Source organism: Monodelphis domestica, chromosome 5 (assembly GCF_027887165.1).
Source record: "Monodelphis domestica isolate mMonDom1 chromosome 5, mMonDom1.pri, whole genome shotgun sequence".
NCBI lineage: Eukaryota > Metazoa > Chordata > Mammalia > Didelphimorphia > Didelphidae > Monodelphis > Monodelphis domestica.
The window spans coordinates 216,330,817-216,354,557 of NC_077231.1; the positions used below are offsets into that span (position 1 = coordinate 216,330,817).

At 36.0% G+C, this 23,741-nt stretch overlaps 1 protein-coding gene across 2 annotated transcripts in view; it reads left to right on the forward strand.

Moving 5' to 3' along the window:
- AGK (acylglycerol kinase) overlaps positions 1–23,741 on the forward strand; it is a 119,016-nt gene that overhangs the window by 44,181 nt on the left and 51,094 nt on the right. For both annotated transcript variants that reach the window (XM_001375516.4, XM_056799806.1), the window contains 2 exons: positions 16,050–16,089; positions 21,837–21,916. In XM_001375516.4, the coding sequence (XP_001375553.1) occupies positions 16,050–16,089; positions 21,837–21,916 (120 nt within the window). The remainder of the gene's footprint in view (positions 1–16,049; positions 16,090–21,836; positions 21,917–23,741) is intronic.

Genomic DNA, 23,741 nt, shown 5'->3' on the forward strand with positions numbered 1-23,741 from the left:
AGGTCCTTCATAATTATTCCTTTCCTACTCTTTCTCTCTTTCTCTAATTCCTCATTATATTATTAATTAAAATCTCTATAAAACCCAGTTGATTTGGGTATTTGAATAATTGGGAATATTTCCCTGGCGACCACCTTATATTTGATTTAAAAACTAAGACACTGTAGTGAAATATATTTTCTGTGGTCAAATTTACTCACCCTCTCTTATATCTATCACAATTTTATATCTTCCACCATTTTAACTCACTACAGTTTATGGGCTTCACTATTTTAAATCTCACAGAGGTCAGCAGTTAGTTTAGGGCTGGATTAGCACATTTGAGAATTATCTGTATTGAGATGATAACCAAGTAAAATACTCTAGAGGGAGAGAAAAGGATTCAATTGGTGTAAGACACCAATGATTACAGGGTGTGATCTGGATGAAAATCTATCAAAGGAGACTGGGAAATAGTAATATAGTTAAGAGGACAACCAGGTAGAGTAATGTCATGAAAACTTAAGAGAGAAGAGAGTATTTAAAAGAAGAGAGCTATCTTCAGTGTCAGATACTGCAAAGAGATCAAAAGGAAGGCCTTTAGGTTTGTCAATTCAGATAATGTTTTTTGCCATTCTGGTGCTGAAGATTGATACTATTTAGAGCTCTTATTTTAAAATGATTTTTTAATCTTGTACCACATTCTTTCAAATGGCTTTAAAGATGCCAAGGAAGACTTAATTTTAGGATGGATTTTAATTTTTAAATGTCCAAAAGTCATAAAACAAAGTATGGTATAAATCAGGTGGTAATCTACTTGGTTGTTATTTGTTGTTGTTGTTGTTGTTGTTGGGGTTTTTTTTTAATCCTAAATGAGGTGTGTTGTCTTTTCTCACTCCATTCCATTTGTTATATTGCTTTGTTCAGTAATTTGTTCAGCAAATTACTTTCATAAAGCAGTTTGGTTTAAAATAACACTGATAAACTAACAGAAATCACATGATTTTTCCCCCAATAGATGCAGAAAAAGCCTTTGACAAAATACAACATCCATTCCTATTAAAAACACTAGTAGGGGGCAGCTGGGTAGCTCAGTGGATTGAGAGCTAGGCCCAGAGACAGGAGGTCTTGGGTTCAAATCTGGCCTCAGATACTTCCTAGCTATGTGTCCCTGGGCAAGTCACTTGCCTAGCCCTTACCATTCTTCTGCCTTAGAACCAATATACAGTATTGATTCTAAGATGGAAGTTAAGGGTAAAAAAAAAAAGAAAGAAAGCATAGGAATAAATGAATCACTTCCTTAAAATGATAAGTAGTACCTACCTAAAACCATCAGCAAGTTATCATCTGCAAAGGGGATAAGATCAGTAGTGAAACAAAGAAGCCCATTATCACTACTGTTTAATATTCTATTAGAAATGCTAATTTTAGAAATAAGAAAAGAAAAATAAATTTAAGGAATTAATGTAGGCAACTATAAACTAAATTATCACTCTTTGCAGATGATATGATGGTATACTTAGAGAATCCTAGAAAATCAACTAAAATAAACTAAGAGAAATAATAACTTTAATAAAGTTGCAAGATACAAAATAAATCCACATAAATCATTAGCATTTCTGTATGATACCATCTAAGTTCAACAGCAAAAGATTGAAAGAAAAAATTCATTTAAAATAATTCTAGATAATATGAAATACCTGGGAAGCTACTTGTTAAGACAAACACAGGAATTATATGAATACAATTATAAAATACTTTTCACATAAATCAAGTCAGATCTAAACAATTTAAAAAATTGCTCAGGGGCAGACCATGCCAATATAATATAAATGATAATTCTACCTAAATTCAGTGCCATATCAATCAAACTACCAAATAATTATTTCATAGAATTGGAAAAAATAGCAAGACTCAATTGGAAGAACAGATCAAGAATATTAAGAGAACTAATAAAAAAATGTGAAGGAAGGTACTTAACCAGTACCAGACTCAGACTGTACTATAGAGCAATAATCATCAAAACAGTCTGGTACTGGCTAAGAAACAGAATAGTAGATCAATGGAAAAGGCTACATATACAATATACAGGGGTAAATGACCATAGCAACTTACCATTTGATAAACCTAAAAACCTGAGCTTTTGAAATAAAAACTCACTGTTTAATAGAAACTGCTGTGAAAATAGGAAAACAATATGGCAGAAACTAGAGATAGACCAATATCTCACATCCTATAGCAGTGTTGGCAAACCTTTTAGAAACTGAATATCACAACTGTACCTTCAAGCTGCCTGTGAGTCCCCTGCAATGCCCCAGACAGCAGAGGGAGGAAGTGCTTGCATTAGGTGGCTGGTGGAGGGGTGGGGCAGATCAGCCAACATGACAGTAATGGGAAAGTGCTAAATGTTGGAGGGGATGTGGCAAAATTTGTATATTAATGCACTGTTGGTAGAGTTGTGAAGTAATCCAACCATTCTGGAGGGCAATTTGAACTATGCCCAAAGGGCACTAAAATTGAGCAAATCCTTTAATCCTAAAATATGTCTACTGGGTTTCTGTCCCAAAGAGATCATAAAAAAGGAGAAAGAATCTACTTGTACAAAATATTTATAGCAGCGTTTTTTTTTTTTGTGGTGGCAAAGAATTGGCAATTGAGGGGAAGTGCATCAATTGGGGAATGGCTGAACAAATTGTTGCATATAGTGGTGATGGAATACTATTGTGCTATAAGAAATGATAAGCAAGATGATTCAGAAAAAAATACAGAAAGATTTGCATGAACTCATGCAGAGCAAAATAAGTGGAACTGGGAGAACTGAGTATACAGTAACAACAATATTGTGTGATGATCAACTCTGAAAACTTGACTACTCTCAGCAATACAATTATTTGGGACAATTCTGAAAGACATGATGGGGAATGTTATCCACCTCCAGAGAAAGAATTCTTGGAGTCCTTTGTGAATATTTCTGTATTCTTGACCTCATATTTCTATATATTCTTCCATTACCGTGAGCTGTCTTCTTTTATGTATATTTCCAGAAACAGATTTCAAGGGACATGTAAAGAAAACACTTCTTTGTGGCACTCTGTTTGCTACCCTGTAATTATATAGTTTATGTTACTTATGAATGGTTGCCTTTTGAGTACCATATTAAGTTAATCATTATAAGAAACAGGAGAAGTAAATATAAACATTCAGCATTTCACAAACTCAGTCTTTGGAAGAGGAATTGACCCTGACCGATTGGCCTCAGTGACAGATAATTTGTTTTTGTTTTATTGATCATTTTCCCATAAGTCCATGTTGCATTTTCCTTTATAACAAAGAAGAATGGTTAAGCAAAACTAACAAAGCAGCTTCTGATAGCACATGCAACATTTTGTGCCTTTTGGAGAGTTGGGAAGTAGATTGCATCATTTGTTTTAATGGATCATGCTATTAACCTGAGTTCAGTTGCCTTTTATTATTTATTTATTTGTTTGTTTATTTTAAAGCCCTTACCTTCCATCTTAGAATCAATACTGTGTATTGGTTCTAAGGCAGAAGAGTGGTAAGGGCTAGGCAATGGGGGTCAAGTGACTTGTCCAGGGTCACACAGCTAGGAAGTATATGAGGCCAGATTTGAACCCAGGACTTCCCACTCAATCCACTGAGCTAACCAGCTGGCCCCCCAGTTGCCTTTTAGTGCTATTATAGTTACTGTGTAAATTGTTTTCTTCATTCTATTTTTATCACTCTCCATTAGTTCACATATGTTTTTTCATAGTTTTCTGACTTCGTCATTCTAGAGGGTTAGGTAATATTCCATTACATTCACATGCTATTGTCTGTTCTGCCATCCCCAATTTTATAGTTACCCATTTTTTGTTTCCTTTCTTCTTAGTTTTGCTATTGCAAAAAAAGATGCTGCAAATTTTTTGGTAAAAATGGGACCTTTTGGGTTTTTACTTTCTTGGGATATATGTCATAATAGGATCTTTGATCAAAGGTCATGAGCAGCTGATTGGTTTTTCTACCAGGATCCAAAACTGTTTTCCCGCACAGTTAAGTAGCATCATGTTATTCAATTGAAGGCTGGTAAAAGTCTATGGTGCTCTTGATTTTTACATAGGTATTTTGCCAGAGAGATCATTGTTTCCCTTCTCTGAAGATTATACATCAATGAAAGCCTCGTCCTCCCCTCACTACCACAGAACCCATAGCTAGCTTTAATTTAATTTTTATTCAGTGATACTTACAGGGATGTTCATCCTTGATAGATTAAGACATGGCTGTTTTATCCATATCTCTTATCCATATCTCTTCAGTTCCTTAAGGGGACACATCTCTGGTTATGTCACCTAGTGCCAGTGCAGGTGGTGTCTGTTATAGGTTAATAGATCTGGGCTTAAAGGTACCTGAGAAGTCATCTCATTCAATCTCTTCATATTGTAGATAAAAAAGCTGGTTAATATGTAGTAAAGAAGTCTTCATGGATTTATATCCCCAAGATCCCTGTTTTTTTCATTCTTATCCCTCACAGCCCAAGATCTATGCCATGTGACCTTTGGGCAATCCAATTGGTTGGTTTGAAAAAGGGATTAATCTGATTCTTGTCATCATACACACATAATATAGGATGTAACTTTACAAAGTATTGGACACATGGTACTTTTTTTTTGTCATGGACTTTTTTAGTTTTCTGTAGTCTATGAACTCCTCAGAATAATGTTTTTAAAGGCATAAAATAAAATAAGTGCATTTCAAAGGAAACCAATTCTGTTGAAAGTTAGCATTTTTTGTTAAGCTCATGTACCATAAGTTAAGAACCTTATTTATAGGGTATGGAAAACATGTATAGTGAGGTCCCTTAAAAATTCAGGAATATAATTAGCAAGCATTGGTGTCATTGTTTACGATTCAATACAAGCATGCCTTTACTTGCAGTCTCCTATGAAGGGAGGGGTATTGCTGTGGCAAATATGTGATCAAAATTCATGATGGATGTGACAATCACTTCTGTGGGCTACAGTTGGTCCTTTAATACATAGTTGCACAAAAATGTTGGCACAACTTGGCTAAAGAGTCTTCTGTTCCAGAATTACCTTGAACACTATGTTGTATATACATCAATATATGAGGTGCATTGGGCATACAGAGGCAGAAAAGAAATAGCCCTTTGACTCAAGGAAGTCATCTACTGTGGATCTAACCTACCAACATGCACAATGAGAGGTGTTAGGAAAGGTTTCCAATGTGAGGTGATACCTGACCTAAGCCTAGCATGAAGCCTAGGTTTCTAAAAGATCATGGAGGATATTCTAGGCATGGGGTTAGCGGGGAGCAGTCTTTGCATAGGCACAAAAGTGGATATAGAAAGGTATCTCTGTATCTACATCTCTGAGGGTAACAATAAATAGATTGAATTTGAAAGGGAGTGATAGGAAATAATTATGGAAAATTTGCTGTGAGTGAAATTATGAAAGGCTTGAAATGCCAGGGTTAAACCTTAATGTATTCTTTTGTTTTGTTTTGTTTTATCATTATTTTATTTTAATAGCAAATTTACACATAAGTTTTCCAATTTTGTGATTCTTGTTGTTTCTCCCACCTTTTCCCTCCCCCCTCCCAGAGTGTTGACAAGCAATTCAATCTAGGTTGTACATATATTATCACTCAAAACATTTCCATACTATTCATTTTTGTAATTGAATAATCTTATAAAACCCAAATCCCAAATCATATATCCAAATAAACAAGTAATAAATCATGTTTTCATCTGCATTTCTGCTTGAACAGTTCTTTCTCTAGAGATAGATAACATTCTTTTTCTTAAGTCCCTCAGAATTGTCCTGGATCACTCTATTGCTGTTAGTAGCAAAGTCTATCACATTTGATTGTCCCACAGTATTTCAGATACTGTGTTCTACTTATTATATTATACTTATTATTATCTCTTGGTTCTACTTATTTCACTCTGCATCAATTCATTTAGATCCTTTTCAGTTCCTTCTGAAATCATCCTGCTTATCATTCCTTATAACACAGTAGTGTTCCATCACCATTATATACCACAGTTTGTTCAGCCATCCCCTAATTGAGGGACTTGCCTTTAGTTTCCAATACTTTGCCACCACAAAAAGCACAGCTATAAAAGTTTTTGTACAAACGAGTTCTTTCCCATTTTTTTTATCTCTTTGAGATACAGACCTAGTAGTGGTATTGCTGGATCAAAAGGTATGCATTCTTTAATAGCCTTTTGGGAATAATTTCAGATTGCCCTCCAGAATAGTCAAATCAATTCACAACTCTACTAGCAATGCATTAGTGTCCCAATTTTGCCACATTCCCTCCATTATTTATTATTTTCCTTTACTGTAATATTGGCCAATCTGATAGGTGTAAGGTTATAATTTTTCCCCCAGTTTGCTGCTTCCCTTCTAATCTTGGTTGCATTGGTTTTGTTTGTATAAACCCCTTTTTAATTTAATATAATTAAAATTATTCATTTTAAATTGTGTATTGTTCTTGCCTTCTCCATAGATCTGACCAACAAACTATTCTACATTCCCCCAATTTATTTACAATATTACTCTTTATGTTTAAATCATATACCCATTTTGACCCTATCTTGGATTAGGGTATGAGATACTGATCTAAACCTTTTTGTCATACTGTTTTCCAATTTTCCCAGCAGTTTTTGTCAAATAGTGAATTCTTATCCCAAAAGCAGGGATCTTTTGGTTTATCAAATGATAGATTGCTGAGGTCATTTACCCTTAATCTACCATTAATTCACCCTTCTATTTCTTAGCCAGTAACAGGTTGTTTTGCTGATTATTGCTTTATAGTACAGATCTAGTACTGATATGCCACCTTCCTTCAAATTTTTTTTCATTAGTTCCCTTGATATTCTTGACCTTTTCCTCCTCCAGATAAATTTTGTTATTTTTTTAAAGTTTTATAAAATGGTTTTTTGGTAGTTTGATAGGTTTGGCACTGAATAAGTAAACAATTTAGGGTTGGATTTGTCACTTTTATTATTTTAGATTGGCCTACCCATGAGTAATTAATGTTTTTCCAGTTGTTTGGCTCTAACTTTATTTGTGAGAAAAGTGTTTTGTAAATTTTGTTCATATAATTCCTGCATTTGTCTTGGCAAATAGATTCCCAAATATTTTATATTATGAACCTTAAAAATTCTCAGACCCTACTTCAGAACATTTGGTTAAGACCATTCCCCATTTTAAACAATGAAAGGACTTAGATTAGGCATGTGAGACCTCTACTCCATCCCTACTTAAGCATACTTTAGGGGAAGATAAAGTTGTAAACTCCTTGCTGAACAATGAAAAATACTTAAACCCATACTTATAGTAAGGCAAAAGTTCTTAAGCTGTGCCTATTTTTAGATCTAATACAAAAGGGTGCTAAGTACCTATAAAGGTCAGGCAACTTGTAGACTTACAATGGACAAAGAGGTGAGAAATTACTCAAAGATTTTAGTCTACTCAGGTGTGAATTACTCAAAAGTTTAGCCTACTCAGGTGTGAATTAAGAATGGTCTGACCTTTGGAAAATGTCTACTGTGATTGGTAGATGTAAGAACTTAGGGGAGGTGACATAGGAGAAAATTCCCTTTAAAAGGAGGTCAAAAAGAGGTCTCTGGAGATTCAGCTGGGAAAAAGCTGAATTGGAGGAGGCAGCTGGCCAAAGCTGCCTTGAAGGGCTTGATGGCTGAACTTGATTGAGCTAGCTGAAGCTGAACTGGTGTCTCTCTGAACACTATAATCTTGCTTGGGTCAAATCTTATGGTGAGTTGATTAAAGACTGACTGATCTTTCTCAGGGTTTGCAGCCTAGGCTGGCTCATGCTGGCCTAGGCTGGTCTAGCCCTTTTCTCATTATTTCCTTTTTCTCTCACCCTTTCTTTAATTCCTCATTTGTATTAATTAAAATCTCTATAAAACCCAGCTGACTTGGGTATATTTCATATTTGGGAATTTTTCCCTGGCGACCACTTTATATTTTGATTAAAATCAAGACACTGTCTTGAACCCATATTTCTGCGGTCACAATTTAAGCCAACCACTCTTTTATCTGCCACAGTTTATGGCTTCCACTATTTTAACTATTTTAATTATTACAATATTATCTAGAGTGATTTTAAATTGTGTTTTTCTTTCTAACTCTTATTACTGAATTTTGTTGGAAATATATGGAAATGCTAATGATTTGTGTGGGTTTATTTTGTATCCAGCAAGTTTGCTAAAATTATTAATTATATCAACTAGTTTTTTAGTTGATTTTCTAGGATTCTTTAAGTGTACCATCATATCATTTGCAAGGAGTGATAGTTTAGTTTCCTTATTGCCTACTGTAAACACCAAAACTGTAAGGATAATTTTAGTGTTTTGACTTAAAATCTAAGTAAGTGGTCGCCATGGGAAATTCCCAAATATGAAAATACCCAAGTCAGCTGGGGATTTATGGAGATTTTAATTAATATAAAGAGAGAAGGAATTAAGGGAAGGAGAGAGAGAGAGAGAGAGAGAGAGAGAGAGAGAGAGAGAGAGAGAGAGAGAGAGAGAGAGAGAGAGAGAGAGAGAGAGAGAGAGAGAGAGAGAGAGAGAGAGAGAGAGAGAGAGAGAAAATTAATTAATTTAAACAGCTCTGGCTCAGGCTGAGCCAAGCAGTAGAAAAAGGCTTAGGCCTGAGCCTAAGGGAGAGCGAGTCCGTCTTTATCACTCACCACAAGACCTTCTCCAAGCTGGGTTCTTCCACTCCAAACTGAAATTTAGAATCTAGCTCCACTCAAAACTGAATTGCTCTCCAAACTGAATTCAGTTGACCCTGAACTGTTCCTTCACCTCCTTTTAAAGAGATTTTTCTCTTATGTTACCTCCCCTAAATTTTCACATCTACCTATCACAGTAGATGCTTTTTTCCAGGACTGCCCATTCTTAGTTTTCAAGTTCTTTGGTTTTCACCTTCTCTGGTTAGATTAAATCTTCTGAGTACTTCACACCTCTTTGTTAAGCTTGCCTTTTGTAAGTTACTTGACCTTTTTAGGTACTAATTTAACCTTTACAGTTACTTAACACCTTTTTGTATTAGATCTAAAAATAGACCTAACAACGTTCTAGCTTTACTATAAGGTATGAGTTAGGGACTTTCATTGTTCAATCGAGAGTTTACAACTTTATCTTCCCCTAAAGCACTGTCTGAGTAGGGTGAAGTAATTTTAAAAGTTCCCAATACATTCTTAATTCTTGTTAGACCACGTATCTCCATTGTTACAACAAGGAATTATCTCAATCAAATCTTCTAAAGTACAGTTTGAGTAGTTTTAAGATTCACACTACTTTAATTCCTTCCATTTCTTTTTCTTCTATACGTCCTAAAGCTAGCATTTCTAGTACAATATTAAGTAATAGTAGTCATAATGGGCATCCTTGCTTTATTACTAATCTTATTGGGAAGGCTTCTAACTTATCCCTGTCGCAGAAGCTACTTACTCGTGGTTTTAAATAAATTCTACTTATTTTAAGGAAAGGTCCTTTTTATTCCTATGCTTTCTAGTGTTTTCAGTGGGAATGTTGTATTTTGTCACAGGCTTTTCCTGAATCTATTGAGAAATAATCATGTGATTTCTGTTATTTTGATTATTGGTATGGTCAATTATGTGAATGGTTTTCCTAATATTAAACCAGTTCTGCATTCCTGGTATAAATCCCACCTACTCGTAGTGTATAATCCTTGTGGCATATTACTGTAGTCTCTTTGCTAGTATTTTAAGATTTTTGCATCAATGTTCATTAAAGAAATTGGTTTGTAATTTTCTTTCTCTGTTTTTGATCTTCCTGGATTAGTTATTAGCACCATATTTGTGTCATGAAAAGAATTTCGTAGGATTCCTTCTTTGCTTATTTTGCCAAATAGTTTGTATAGTATTGAAATTAATTGTTACTTAAATGTTTGGTAGTGTTTACTTGTGAATCCATCTGAACCTGGAGAGTTTTTCTTGGAGAGTTCATTAATGACTTGTGTAAGAATTTAAATTTAGATTTTATGCTAAATATAAGAATTCTAAAGTAATAATGTGGTTGCCGATTTAAAAATATTATAGCTTAAGTCACAATGACTTTTAGCATCTTTATTTACAAAGAGGAGGAAAGAGTGAAAGTGGAAAAATATAGATAAAGAGACAGATTCTAATAAGCCAACCAGCCCTTCTCCTGAGAAGCCAGGTTCAGCCCTGGCAGGGTTTCTCCAAGACTGCCTCCACATGGATTTCCCAGTAATCATCAGTCAGAAGTCCCTGTGGTGTCTTCAGCTAGGGTTCCACCAATGCAGCCTCCTCCAAAGTCAAGGCAGGAATTTTAGTCACTCGCCCAGCAAGCCTACGCAGGATCCAGGAAAAAAAAGTTTCCTTCAAGCCAGGAAAGGAATCTCTGGAATAAACCTTTTCTTACTCCAGGAAGGGAAGAATCTCCAGAACCAATCTCTCCGGAAGCCAGGAAAGAAATGAATGCTAGACCATGTTGGTCTCTTTTTATACCTCTTTTTACCATGTCACTTCCTGTCACTCCTTCTTCAGAGAAGCCAATGGCAATCTTTCAATTTGCCTAGCACTGCCAAAGGTGGGGGTCCAGTGATCTTTGGAGTTGTTACTCTAATAAATGACTTGTGGACTCTCATACATAATGGTAAGTAGGGGTACTTTAAGTTTTTTATTTGATTAGCCAAAAAGTAGATGAGGGGATAGTTAATCCTATCTGCACACTTGTTCAATTTCTTTTTCTGAGATGGGATTGTTTAAGTATTCTATCTCCTCTTTTGTTAATATAGGCAATTTATATTTTTGTAAATATTCTTCCATTTCCCCTAGATTACTGGATTCATTTTTATATAATTAGGTTGAAATAGCTCCTAATAATTGATTTAATTTCTTTATTAGAGATGAAATCACCTTTTTTATTTTGATACTGATAATTTGATTCTCTTCTTTCTTGTTTTAATCAAATTAACCAGTACTGTATTTCATTTGTGTTTTTTAATAGAAACAATTCCTAGTCTTATTTATTAGTTCATAGTTCTTTTACTTTCAATTTTATTAATTTCTCCTTTGATTTTTTTAGGATTTCCAAGTCAGTCTTTGAGTATTTTTAATTTGTTCTTTTCCTAGTTTTTTAGTTGCATGCCCAATTTATTGATATGCCTTTTCTCTATTTTATTGATATAAGTACTCGGAGATAGAAATTTTTCCCTGAATCCTACTTTGACTGTATCCCATAAATTTTGATATGTTGTCTTCTGAATGTCATTCTTTTCAGTGAAATCAGTGATTATTTCTATGATTTGTTCTAACCCTAACCTTTATTTATTATAATTTATATTTGTATTATGATCTGAAAAAGTTGCATTTATTATTTCTATACTGCATTTGGTTGTGACTTTTTATGCCCTACTATGTGATCAATTTTTTTATACTCACCATGTAGTGCTGAAAAGAAGGTATATTCCTTTTTATTCCTATTTAGTTTTCTCCAACCAGTGTAGTTTTACTATTTATTTTTTCCTTAATCTCCTTTAGTTTCTCCTTTAAAAATCTTGTTGCTATGCCATTTGGTGCATGTATGTTATGTACTGATATTTCTTCATTGTCTATACTACTTTCAATCAAGATGTAATTACCCTCCTTATCTCTTTTAATCAGATCTAGTTTTGCTTTAGCTTTGTCTGAGGTCATGATTACTACACCTGCTTTCTTTGTCTCAGTTGAAGACCAAAAGATTCTGTTCCATCTCCTTACCTTTACTCTGTGTTTATTTACATTCCTTAAATGTATTTCTTATAAACAATATATGGTAGGATTCTAGTGTTTAATCCACTCTGCTGTTTCCATTTTATGGATAAGTTCATTCCATTTACATTCACAGTTATGATTACTGTCTGTGTATTCCCCTCCATCTTGATTTCCTTTTTAATCATGTCATTTTTCCTTTTGTTATTTCCCTCCACACCAGTGTTTTGCTTTTAGTCACTCACTTCCCCCTTCTTTATAGTACTCCCCTTCCCATCACCACCCTTCTTATTCCCTTCCTTCTTCTCTATAGGGTACTTTTTTTTTAAACCTTTACCTTCCATCTTGGAATCAATATTGTGTATTGGTTCCAAGGCAGAAGAACAGTAAGGGCTAGGCAATGGGGGTTAAGTGACTTGCCCAGGGTCACAAAGCTGGGAAGTGTCCAAGGACAGATTTGAGCCTAGGACCTCCTATCTGTAGGCCTGGCTTTCAATCCACTGAGCTCCCCAGGTTCCCCCTATAGGGCCTTTTAGTCACACATACCACCAACTCCTCCCTTCCTTATATTACTTCCCTCTTCACCATCCCTTTTCTTATTCATTCCCCTTCTACTTCTCTATAGGGTGAGATAGATTTCTATACCCCAATGAATCTTGTTTTTCTACTCTCTCTGAGTCAATTCCAGTGAGAGTAAGGTTTAAATATTACCCATTACCATCCTCATCCTCCCCTCCACTTTAATGGTCCCCTCCTCTGTGCCTCTTGAAGTGATATAATTTGCCCCATTTTACTTCTCTCTTCCCATTCTCTTAGTACAATCCTCTTTTTCAGCCTGTGTTTTGTTTTTACATATCACCCTAAACAACTTACCTACCATAACCTCTGCCTATGTATACTTCTCCTAACTGCTCTGATTATGATATCAATTTCTAGTTAGTTATATTTCCATATAGTAATATAAATAATCTGACCTTATTGAAGCCCTTAAATTTTTTCTCTTATTACCTTTTTATGCTTCATTTGTATTTGGACATCAAAATTTTCTGTTAAATCTGATCTTTTCTTCATGAATGTTTATCTATTTATTAAATGACTACTTTCCCTTGAAAGAATCTAATCAGTTTTGATGGGTAGGTAATTCTTGTTATAAACCCAGTTCCCTTGCCTACTGGAATGTCATATTCCACACCTTCCTGTCCTTCAATGTGGAAGCTACCAGATCTTGTGTGATCTGAACTTGCACTTCATGATATTAGAATTATTTGTTTCTGGCTGCTTGCAGTATTTTCTCCTTGGCCTGGGAACTCTTGAACTTCTCTGTAACATTCCTGAGAGTTGTCATTTGGGGATTTATTGCAGGAGGTGATCTGTGGATTCTTAAAATTTATATTTTACCCTCTTGCTCAAGAATATCAGGGCAGTTTTCTTGGATAATTTATTGTAATATGATGTCTAGGAATTTTAGACTTTTTTTATTGGTCATGACTTTCAGATAGTCCAATTATTCTTAAATTGTCTCTCCTGGATATCTTTTCCAGGTCAGTTGTTTTTTCAATGAGATATTTCATATTTTCTTCTTTTTTTTCATTCTTTTGATTTTGTTTTATTTTTTCTCTGTCTCATGAAGTCATTAGTTTCTTTTTGTCCATTTTAATTTTTAAAGTTTGAATTTTTTCGATGGCCTTTTGATCCTCCTTTTCTATTTGGTCCATTTGACCTTTCATGGCACTCTTTTCTTCATGAGATTTTTGTGCCTGTTTTTCCAGTTGACTAATTTTGCTTTTTAAGCTATTTTATTTTTGCATCATTTTCATTTCTTTTCCCCATTTCCCTTCAACCTGTCTTATCTAATTTTTTAATCCCTTTTAATATTCTTCCAGAAGTTGAGACTAATTCCTGGTTTTTGCCTTTTTTGTTTGTTTGTTTGTTATTGTTTTACATGTGGTTGCTTGGATCTCACCATCTCCTGTTGGCTCTATGTTTTGCTCTTTGCCCACAGAAATTTTCCAGGGTTTTGCTCATTTTCCCAGTCTTTTCTTTTTCTTTTCTGGTTTTCTTTTTAACCTGTGGACTGGGAATTTGGAAAACTGCTTGCTGATCCTGAGTCTTCTGCCAGCTCACGGGGTTTTGGGGCTAGGTCTTTGGGGTATCCATAGAGGCTTGAAAGGACTCAGGGCCTTACTGAGGGCTGGTACCAGGGCCTGGGACTTCAAGGTGTGGGTCTGAGGTGCTTTTTTGGTGGCATATTGCATCCCTGCATCCCAAATAACTTCCACCCAATTGCAGAACCTAGTGTAGTTGGGCGAGAGTGGTCAACCAGCACTCCTCTGTGTGCAGTTTTGCTTCTTGTTCCTCCTTATCCTGTGAAAATTGACTCTCTCTGCCTACCTTTCAAGTTGTATTCAGTTGGAGAACCCCCTCACATTTTCTTGCTGTTTGTTTTTGGATCCTGTTGTTTTGAAGCAGTTTTTAAAGATTGGTTTGGAAGGATTGTCAGTGGCTTAGGTTTTCACTGCTACTAAGCTTCCATATTGGGTTCCCTCTTCCCCCATAGTATTCTTGTGGAGGTAATAGAAGCCACTTATGATTTTTGAGCAATAGAGTGTCATGATCAGACATTTGCCTTAGGCCAATTATTTTGACATTAGTTTGGAAAATTTATTTAAGAGGGGAGAAACAGGAACCGAAGAGAAAAATTTAAAGACAGTTTCAGTATCCTATATGAAAGATGAAGGGGGTCTAAATTAGAATCATGACTTTGAAACTGAAGAGAATGGAACAGTATGAGAAATGTTATAAAGGTAGAATTAACAAGACTTAGCAACTGATTAATATGAAGATCAGGGGAAGGAAGATTTGAGGATGGCTCCTTTATTGTCAGCCTGTTTTACTGGGAGGATGGTGGTGCCCTCAACTCGAACAGGAACTTTTGGAGGAACAATTGAATTTGTGGTTGTCAATGTTTTTCTGGGAGAACTAAAGGAGCATAATGTGTTCTATGTTGGTCTTTTAAATAATATGCTTAAAGGACATCCAGGTAAAGGTGTCTAGCAGGGAGTCAATGTGTGACTAGAGTTCAGGTCACAGATTGGGCCAAGTTTTGGGACTGAGTACAGACTTGGAAATCATCTTTATAGAAATGGCAATTGAATACATAGAAACTGATGAACAAGGAAGGGTACATAGAAGGGTGAGAAAAGTCCTGAGATAGAGCCTTAGTGAACTCAGGTTTAGGGACCTTCTACCTAGGGGCCATTGGCTGCACTAAATTACATTCATATTGTAGAGCCAACTGGGCAAGTAGGATTCTTGTTCTGTTGGAATTCTAATGAAACTTTGTTCTTAATTAATACTCTTAAAACTAACAGCTTTTATATCTCCCCAATGATTAGTGTTCTTTAACTTGAAATAGTGATTTTCATAGATTAGCAGGTTTATTTATTTGGGGTTATTATAAGTAGGCTGCACTTTTCTGCAACTGTGGCAAAGAGCAAAAAAACTTTATTTTTTTGTTAGTTCAATAATAGATGCAAAAATGGATTTGAATTCTTATTGAAATGTAGAGAACACCAACTATAATGTTAGTTTAAAAATATAGAGAAGAAAAGAATGCAAGTAAAACAATCTTTTTAATTAAAAAAAATTTTTTTAATGAATTTCTTTTTGGTTGCCCATCCAAGTACAGATATTAGTAATGGGTTAGAACCAGTTGAGGTTGTTATCTTAGTACTGCCAGCAAATTGCATCCATTCTACACCAAGCTTTCCATTGAACAGATTGTGGAATTGTTAGCCAAGAAAGCTACATAGTGCCATGATGCCACAGACTGCATTTAAAGGTTACTTGAAAACCTTGATGCTAAATAAATGAATTTACTCTGACATCCTCCTTTTACTTTTTCCAAATTGATCTTTGTTATGCCCAAAATATCCTATTTATTCTATATCATGGGCAGTGACATTGAAAAAGACAAAGAAGTCCAACTTTAAATGAAACAGAAAAGAAAATAGATTAAGAACAAATCATTTCATTGTTGTCGAGTAACCTGAGTCATCGAGATGGGGAAGGACTAAAAATGAAAACATAGAAATAACTAACCCAGGATTTTTTGTGAGATTATTTTTTAACTCTTTCCATGCTATGCTATCTGTTCCCTAAGACTTCTTTAATAATTTAGAAGAAATGTTTACATATGTTTTGCAAAAAAGTCTTGTTTAAATCCTAAACTTTTTATTGAAAGCTAATGTCCATTCCCTTTTTTTCTTTTACCTTAACAGTGACAACCTATTAAGGAGAGCAGCTTGTCAAGAAGCCCAGGTAATACCATTTAATGTGTAAAAATTAAATTCCACCTTTCTTATCTCAGTTGTAAAGTACTCCAACTACAGACTATTCCAGGATCTCTGGCTGGATGCAGTGGCTCACTTCAGAGGAATTGGAGCTCTTCCAAAAATGAGGGGCTGCCTAAAACTGTGAGCCAGTTCTTAATGGAACACTAACAAATTAACTATCTGATGAACAACAACCCTTCCCCTAAACTCTTACCCCCTTGGGACTTACTGGGTTCTATTATAACCTCAGGGTGGCACATTTGGCCTAGTTTGGACTCTAGATTTGCCTTTATATGAAGCAACCTCTCTGAAGGGCTAATCCCTGTGGGCTATCCCTAAATCTAGATTAACTTTGAGGATTATGTTCACATATGATACACTTTGGGACTTGCCTTTCACAATTTATTGATTGATGCTGTTAAAGCCCATCTTCAAGATAATTTTTTGTTGTTCTAATGCAATCCCTTCATTTTACAGATGAGAAAACTAAATCTTAGTTAAGTTATACAACTTGTCCAAGGACCCACAACTAGTCAGTGAAGGTGCTAGGATTTAAACCTAGACCTTCACACCTCTTCTGCAGGTTTTTAGCTTTCTTTAATCAAGATGAGTTGCAAATTCCAATGACATTTTGAGAGTACATTGTTTTTATTAAGCTAATCATGTCAGAAATACAGAAAAAGGAATCATTAAAGTCATCAATGGAAAAGAGAATAGGACATGAGCTGGAGAAGTGGGTGGTAGACAAATTCACTTGCATTCCTGAAATATTTTCAGAGATGACACTTATGATTCATACTATTAATATATTCCCACTAAAGTGGGAGTCATAAAAGCATCTTAACTCTGTTTTAAAACTGTGTCAAGTTTTCTGTTTTAAAATGTTGTTTAGAAATGTTTTGTTCTGATAGGGACATTTCTTTTAGAATTAGTTCTGAGGAACCCTCTTGCCAACACAGCCTTTACAAAATAGGTTGTAAATATTTCAAGCTCCTGGTGCCACCTCAGCTGTTGGGGAAAGGTTGTGTTTGTTTGTTTTTTCTCTTTTTTTATTTAAAATTGCAGGTAACTGCTAAGCTAGCAAGTAGTAACTAGAAATTCCTCTTGGGAGAAGGAAGGTGACTGCTTTAAAAAAGAGGAAAATTATTTGCTTTTGATTGGGAGGTGGCAGTCATATAGTTTCACCAGGTTGGTATAGAGTTGTAGTTAATAAGGCCATTATCTCCTTTTTTTTCAGCAATTTGGAGAGTGAGCATGCTCACCAACAGCAAACTTTCTTGCTCACAAAATAAAATCTTGAAGAGCATAGTAAGGACATTTTTCTACCTAATCAACCTGATTAATTTAGGCCGGCAAATAGACCACACTTAGCTTAGAATAAATTTTTAAAAACTGACTGAAAGGGAAGAAAAAAAGCCATTATTACTGGTACAGAACTGGAAGGGCTTTTAACACTAAGCTGGTCTGAAGTTTAAAAAGTTTATTACCAACTTGAAAGGAATTTTACTAGATAATACTAATAATTAAGCTAGAATAAAGCTTTCAAATAAGGCTTGTGAATCATACTAGAGTTAAGATTAAATCAAGGATTAGTGGAGGCAGCTAGATAGCAAAATGAATAGTGTGCTAGGAATGGAGTCAGGGGACCTGAGTTCAAATGTGACCATAGGCACTTTCTAGCTATATGACCCTGGGCTAGTCACTCAACCCCAATTGCCTAGCCTTTGCTGCTCCTCTATTTTAGAATTGAGACTAGACTGAAGGCAAGGGTTTAAAAAAAAAGAAAAGAAAAGAAAGTACTAATGAAAAAGTTTTTAAAGCAAAGACAAGTAAATTCACCCTAAAGATTTTCAGTGACCTTGGCAAACAAGACAAACAAAAAAATTCTCATCCTCTCAGAATATTGGGGGCTACAGATTGCTTATTATACTAGCAAATGAGAAAGTACTTTTTCCCTTTGGAAGCAATTGATAGCTTTCTTGATCATTGAACAGTGTATTCTAAATAAAGGTACACAATGAAGCTGAATGGAGAGGTGTTAAACTCCAAGACTATAGTAACCTTTGAGAACTCTCTTTTGCATTTAAATACTTGCTCATTTGTATTATAGTTATATAAGTATGGCATTCCTCCTAGGTAATAAACTCATTGAGAACAAAAGTGATTGTGTTTTTCACCTTTTGTATTCCTAGAAGCAGCCAAGTGGATAGAGAACTGGGGCCCTAGCATAAATCTGTTCTCAAACACTGGCTATGCAACCCTTGGCAAGAGGCTAAACCCTTGTCTGTCTTAGTTTTCTCAGTTGTAACATGGGAATAATATAGTACCCACCTTACAGGGTTATGATGATCAAGTAAAACACCTATAAAGCTCTCAGCACAGTACTTGGCACATAGGAGGCAGTATATATATTCCTCTTGCTCTCCTTCCCCAAGATTGCTAGGCACATTGCCCAGCACAATAGGCACTTAAATGCCATTTAAAATGAATAAAGGTAATCAAAGATAGACTTTAGTGTATCCAAATTGACTCTTAATTTGCCACAAGCACTAGGTTATCCTTGGATCCCATTTCCCTCCCTACTGAACCCCACCTCCCTGTTCCCCAAGCCTAACATTAAATTCAGAACATTCTGGCCAGAATTAGGGAGGACAATTGATCCTAATAATCTCACCTAAATAGGCCATAGTCCTGCTAGACCAAGCTGTCTGAGGACTTTAATCCTTACCACACATTCAAAAGTAAGGCTACTTTTCCAGCTAGACCTTAGGGCTTTCCTTTATAGTCAGGCTTCTGAAGAATCAGATGTGACTAGAGGAAGAGTCTTCTTCCAAATTACAAAAAAGAGTAAATTGTTTTTCTAAATTCACTCAGAATTGTTAATCTGAAGCATTAATTAAGTGTCTACTATGTCATGGAAAACCATATGCTGCTTAAGTTGTACCGTGGAGTTTATTGATAATAAACTATTGATAATACTTACAAAAAGTGTGCAAAGACACACATAGCAGGAGTTCTGCTGCTTCTCAGTTTTCAGCTGTGTCTTCTGGCCCCTGCACAGCAAAGCAGCCCTCTGTTTCCCAATTCTGTTCCAAGACATGGTCTAGGCCCCAGGAGCAGCACTGTTTATGTTTGACTTCAGGGAGGTCAAAGAGACTTGAGCCTTTTTCTAATGCACCAACAGACCTATAGAACCTTTTGTGAACCCTAGTTGGTAGAATTCCTTTCCTGTCACAAGTGTAGGGTTGGAGGTTATATTGTCATGGATCTTTCAGGTACAGTAGCTATTTCTGTTTATCTATTTCTTCTTCCTTATAAGGAGAGGTCACAGGTTGATTGGACTATACCACTACCTGAATGATTCAGGAGTTTTTGTTTTTAACAATAAGAATAGAGCTTTAGAGAATAAAGACCAGGAGGAGGTATATGTAAAGACCCAGTTGCTTAAATTTCCCTGGTCTTCTTTATCTTAGCTGTTCATTGCTTATGACATGCTTTTTTCACTTCAGGTTGCTCATGTCAAAAAATTTACTCCTGTTTCTACTTTCATCTTCTGTCCAGCCTTTTCCCCTGTGGTCCACAGAAGCTATCATTTATTTATCTTTTATATACACAGTCTGACACACCTCCCTGCCTTCTCCCCCTTCCCACCCCACTAACTTTTGTCCTTGTATTCTCATTGCCTCTTGATTCTCTTTTATATCTTATATCTTCTGTTCAAATCTGTCTCTTTTTGTTTTGTAGGGGTATGGAGTGACTATTACAAGGTTATGAAGAGGAGGTAGTAGACTGCTAAGTTTTTATATATAACATAAAAATTGGCTAGTAAACACCAACATTCCATATAAATAAGCTCTGTAATTAAAGAGATAAGGATAATACTTTAAAAACCAAGGAAATAGTGAATGGATTTAATTTCCCTTCTGACAGACTGTGGCCTCTCTGGCCACGTCTTCTTGATCATGGCCCTTGATATTTCTCTCCTGGAGTAAAAAGAAAAGCTAAAATTAACTTACTTCTTATGATAAAAATGCCCTTGGGAGTCTAGGAAAAGCTTTCTGTTGCTTACTTTTAAATCTGCTTCTTTGGAGGGTTTTTTCCCCTCTCAGTGCTTAGGACTCTGAAGGAAAGTTGACTAATTTATACCCCACAAACTAGATGTCTGTGAACCTTCCTGAAAAGCTACATCAAAAATTTAACAAAGCATCCAAATAGAATACGGTACAAAAATTTTAAATAGTAATAATGCATTAATGTTTATTATATTAATATGAATTAAAAATACGTACCCAAAAAGGAGGTCAAATTTGCATTGACTTAAAAGAATCTTCATTTACTCTTACTTGAGTCTTAATTCTCATTCCTACTCCCATGTCAGGTCCTGTGACTTCTAATGACCAGGTTCCTGGGATCTCTAGAGAAGACAGGAAGGGGCTTATGATTTAGAAGTTATTGCCAAGGCCATTTTTGCCATTGATTTTATGACATTGGTTTATTGTAAAAGCATCTGTTACACAGGACTTAAAGATTCACAAAGCAGATGAGAGAACAGGTAGAGAAAGCCATTTACTGTCTTTTTGCTTCTAAGACATAAAGTTTTGTAACAGCAGGAGAGTGGGATAACCTAACAAGAAAGCAGCTCAGTTCTTGGGCCACTTTATACCTATTGCCTGAAGAAAATATCCAGGAGGGAAGGAAGGGTATGAGAGAGAGAGAAAATATAGTACAATTTTCTGGCTTACTACTGCAGCCTTTGATTGCTATACCACTGCCACCCATCCCCCTTTGCCTGTTCTCTAATCTCTCCCAAGGGGAACAGGTGAGGTTACTATCTGGGGTAATAACCTAGCAGATTTCCAAAGTATAAAGCTGAGCTATCTCTGATATAATTGAATTGAAGTCCCTTCTCCTCTATCTATGCTAGTCATGTCATTCTCCTTCTCAGTGAGCTTCAGGCCCTTTTGCCTCTACTATAAAATAGAACGTCTATTGTCATCCATTTAAAGCTTTATAATTCGTCTCCAACTTATTTTTCCAGACTGGGTTGCAATTTATTCTTCCTCAGGCATTCTGTGTGCCAGCCAGACTGGTCAACTTGATGTCCTTATAAATGATATCTTTCACATTCATGCCCTGCAATGATTCTCCCCTATGTCCATAATGTTCTCTCTCCTCTTCTTCAACTAAAGAATCCCTTGCTTGCTTCCTAGCATAATTCAAGTGCAATTTCCTACAGGCTACCTGTTTTGATACCCCCAATTGTTAGTGCTTTATCTCTCTAACCCACGCCACCCCCAGTGGTATTTGTTTTTTGTTTTGTTTTGCTTATTTGTATACATGGTTTCTCTCTCAGTAGTCATTTCCAGGTTGGCCCCCAGCCTCTCAATGGGGAAAGTCTTTTCTAATAATTCCATCCCCGTATTTTATAATTTTAGTTCTTTACATGTACATAACAACCAGGAGAGTTTCTACTCACAGTGTCATTTCATTTCATCTGTCATAGGTAAGAGTATATAGCATTGAACAAATAGCTATTGTGATATGATATTTAGGCATGCTATATATAGTTTGTTAATATGGGAACATGAAGGAATTTACCTCATTTCAGGTGAAGAGGTTAAATGAAATATAGATTGAGACTAAGTTCTTTTGGCACAAAATACTATATTTAATATCTAAATAAAAGGCAGGGAACTATCTATTTAAAAAAATTTTTATTCTCTTCTTTCCTAGGTATTTGGAAATCAACTCATTCCTTCAAATGCACAAGTGAAGAAGGCAACTGTTTTTCTCAACCCTGCAGCTTGCAAAGGGTAAATCCGGGTGGTGGTGGGTGTTTCATAAGATACACAGTTAATTATTTTGCTACCTCCGTGATCTGGAACATTCATTCTTCCACTGGTGTCAGTCAGAGTCCTTCAATGACAACATAGAAAATCTTCCAGGATGCTCATAGTTGAAAGACAATCTGAACCCTCCCTGGAGCTAAGCCTTTTTTGAATGGAGCTAGCTTCAGATGCATTAAATTTATCAGAGGACCAAGAGGGACTTGTAGGATCTACTAGTACTTGACTGTCATCATTTTTGAGAACTGAAGGTCACCCCATGATGAGGCACAGTGAAGGGTTTTGGATAATAAGTTGATAAGAGAAAAGTTATAACTCAAAAAGATAAATAAAATCATTGGGAGACATAGAAAGAACTGAGTTTCCTTCTTTTTATTTCTTTTTTTTTAACCTTTACCTTCCATCAATACTGTATATTGGCTCCAAGGCAGAAGAGTGTGGTAAGGGCTAGGCAATGGGGGTTAAGTGACTTGCCCAGGGTCACACAACTGGGAAGTGTCTGAGGCCAGATTTGAACCTAGGATCTCCCATCTCTAGGCCTGGTTCTCAATCCACTGAGCTACCCAGCTGCCCCAAGAACTGAGTTTCTTACTTTACTTCCAGTCAAACCTTGACTCTGAACCAGGTAATCTTGATTATAGGGAGGCAAATATACAAAGTCTTTGGCATTAGGCAATTAATTATGGCCTCTTTATGTTTTGTTACTATATAAGGTATTACTATGAAAATGGATTTTCTTTTTTGAGAAATATATTGATTGGGTAGTTATCTTAGAAAACCATGTTCATTCTAATAATGTTGACACTCTTCTGGAAAAGATAGTGTAGAGCTATTAGAGACCCTAGAGGCCAAGTCCAACCTCCTCATATTACACATGAGGAAACTGAGACCCATAGTGGTTAAGTAATTTGATTGCCAGATATAGTTTTTGAATCCTGGTCTTTGATTCCAAGTCGAAAGCTAAATCTACTATGCCATATTGCCTCTAAGCAAGATATAAAGATGTGACCTAGATGGTAAGTATTGTTGGACAGATTAAAAACTTGTTGAATGCTATGATAGATATGAAGAGAGAGGTTTTGCAGGACTTGTGGACCAAGATGCAGGGCTGGAGATCTAGCTCTAGATGTCAGTAAAGAAAGGATTCCAATGAAATGTCCCCAGTTGATGGCAGTTTGAGCTGACAGGGGGGAGGGGCTTTTGGACTTTGTCTCTGACTGGGAGACACACTCCCTCTCCTTGGAGGTTTGAAGCTGGCTGAAAGACCTTTGTGAGGCTGACTTGGTTTTGGGGGTTTCTCTGACTCTGAGCAGTGGAAGCTGACCAGGGGAGAAGCTTTTGAGTTGGTGGTCTATAAGAGAGTTGAGCTGACCAGGAGAAAAGGAGAGATTTTGAACTTTGTTTCTTTCTGGGGTTAAGCTGAGAGACCTTACTGATTTTTGTGAAGAAGAAGAAAGAAGATTTTGAAAGGGCCGCTGTTCTCCATCTTCCTAACTATCTAAGAGTCACACTTGTGACTCCCCAAACCCTCAATTTTATCTCATTTAGATTAGGGAAAATCCTCATCCCTCTTACCTCAGTTTCCCATCCTGTTATCCCAATAAACCTCTTGACTGAGAAAGCAACTGGAGTATCTTTATAGTTCACTCAGGAGAGAGGGAAGGAGCCAAAGGCTTCAAGGAGAACTGGGTGGAAAGAGTTGGAAAAGGTAGGGAGTGAGGAAGGAAGGAGGGTAGGAAATAGATTGAAGAATCAGCCATTAGTAGAGATCAGCAGGCAAAATCCAGAGTAA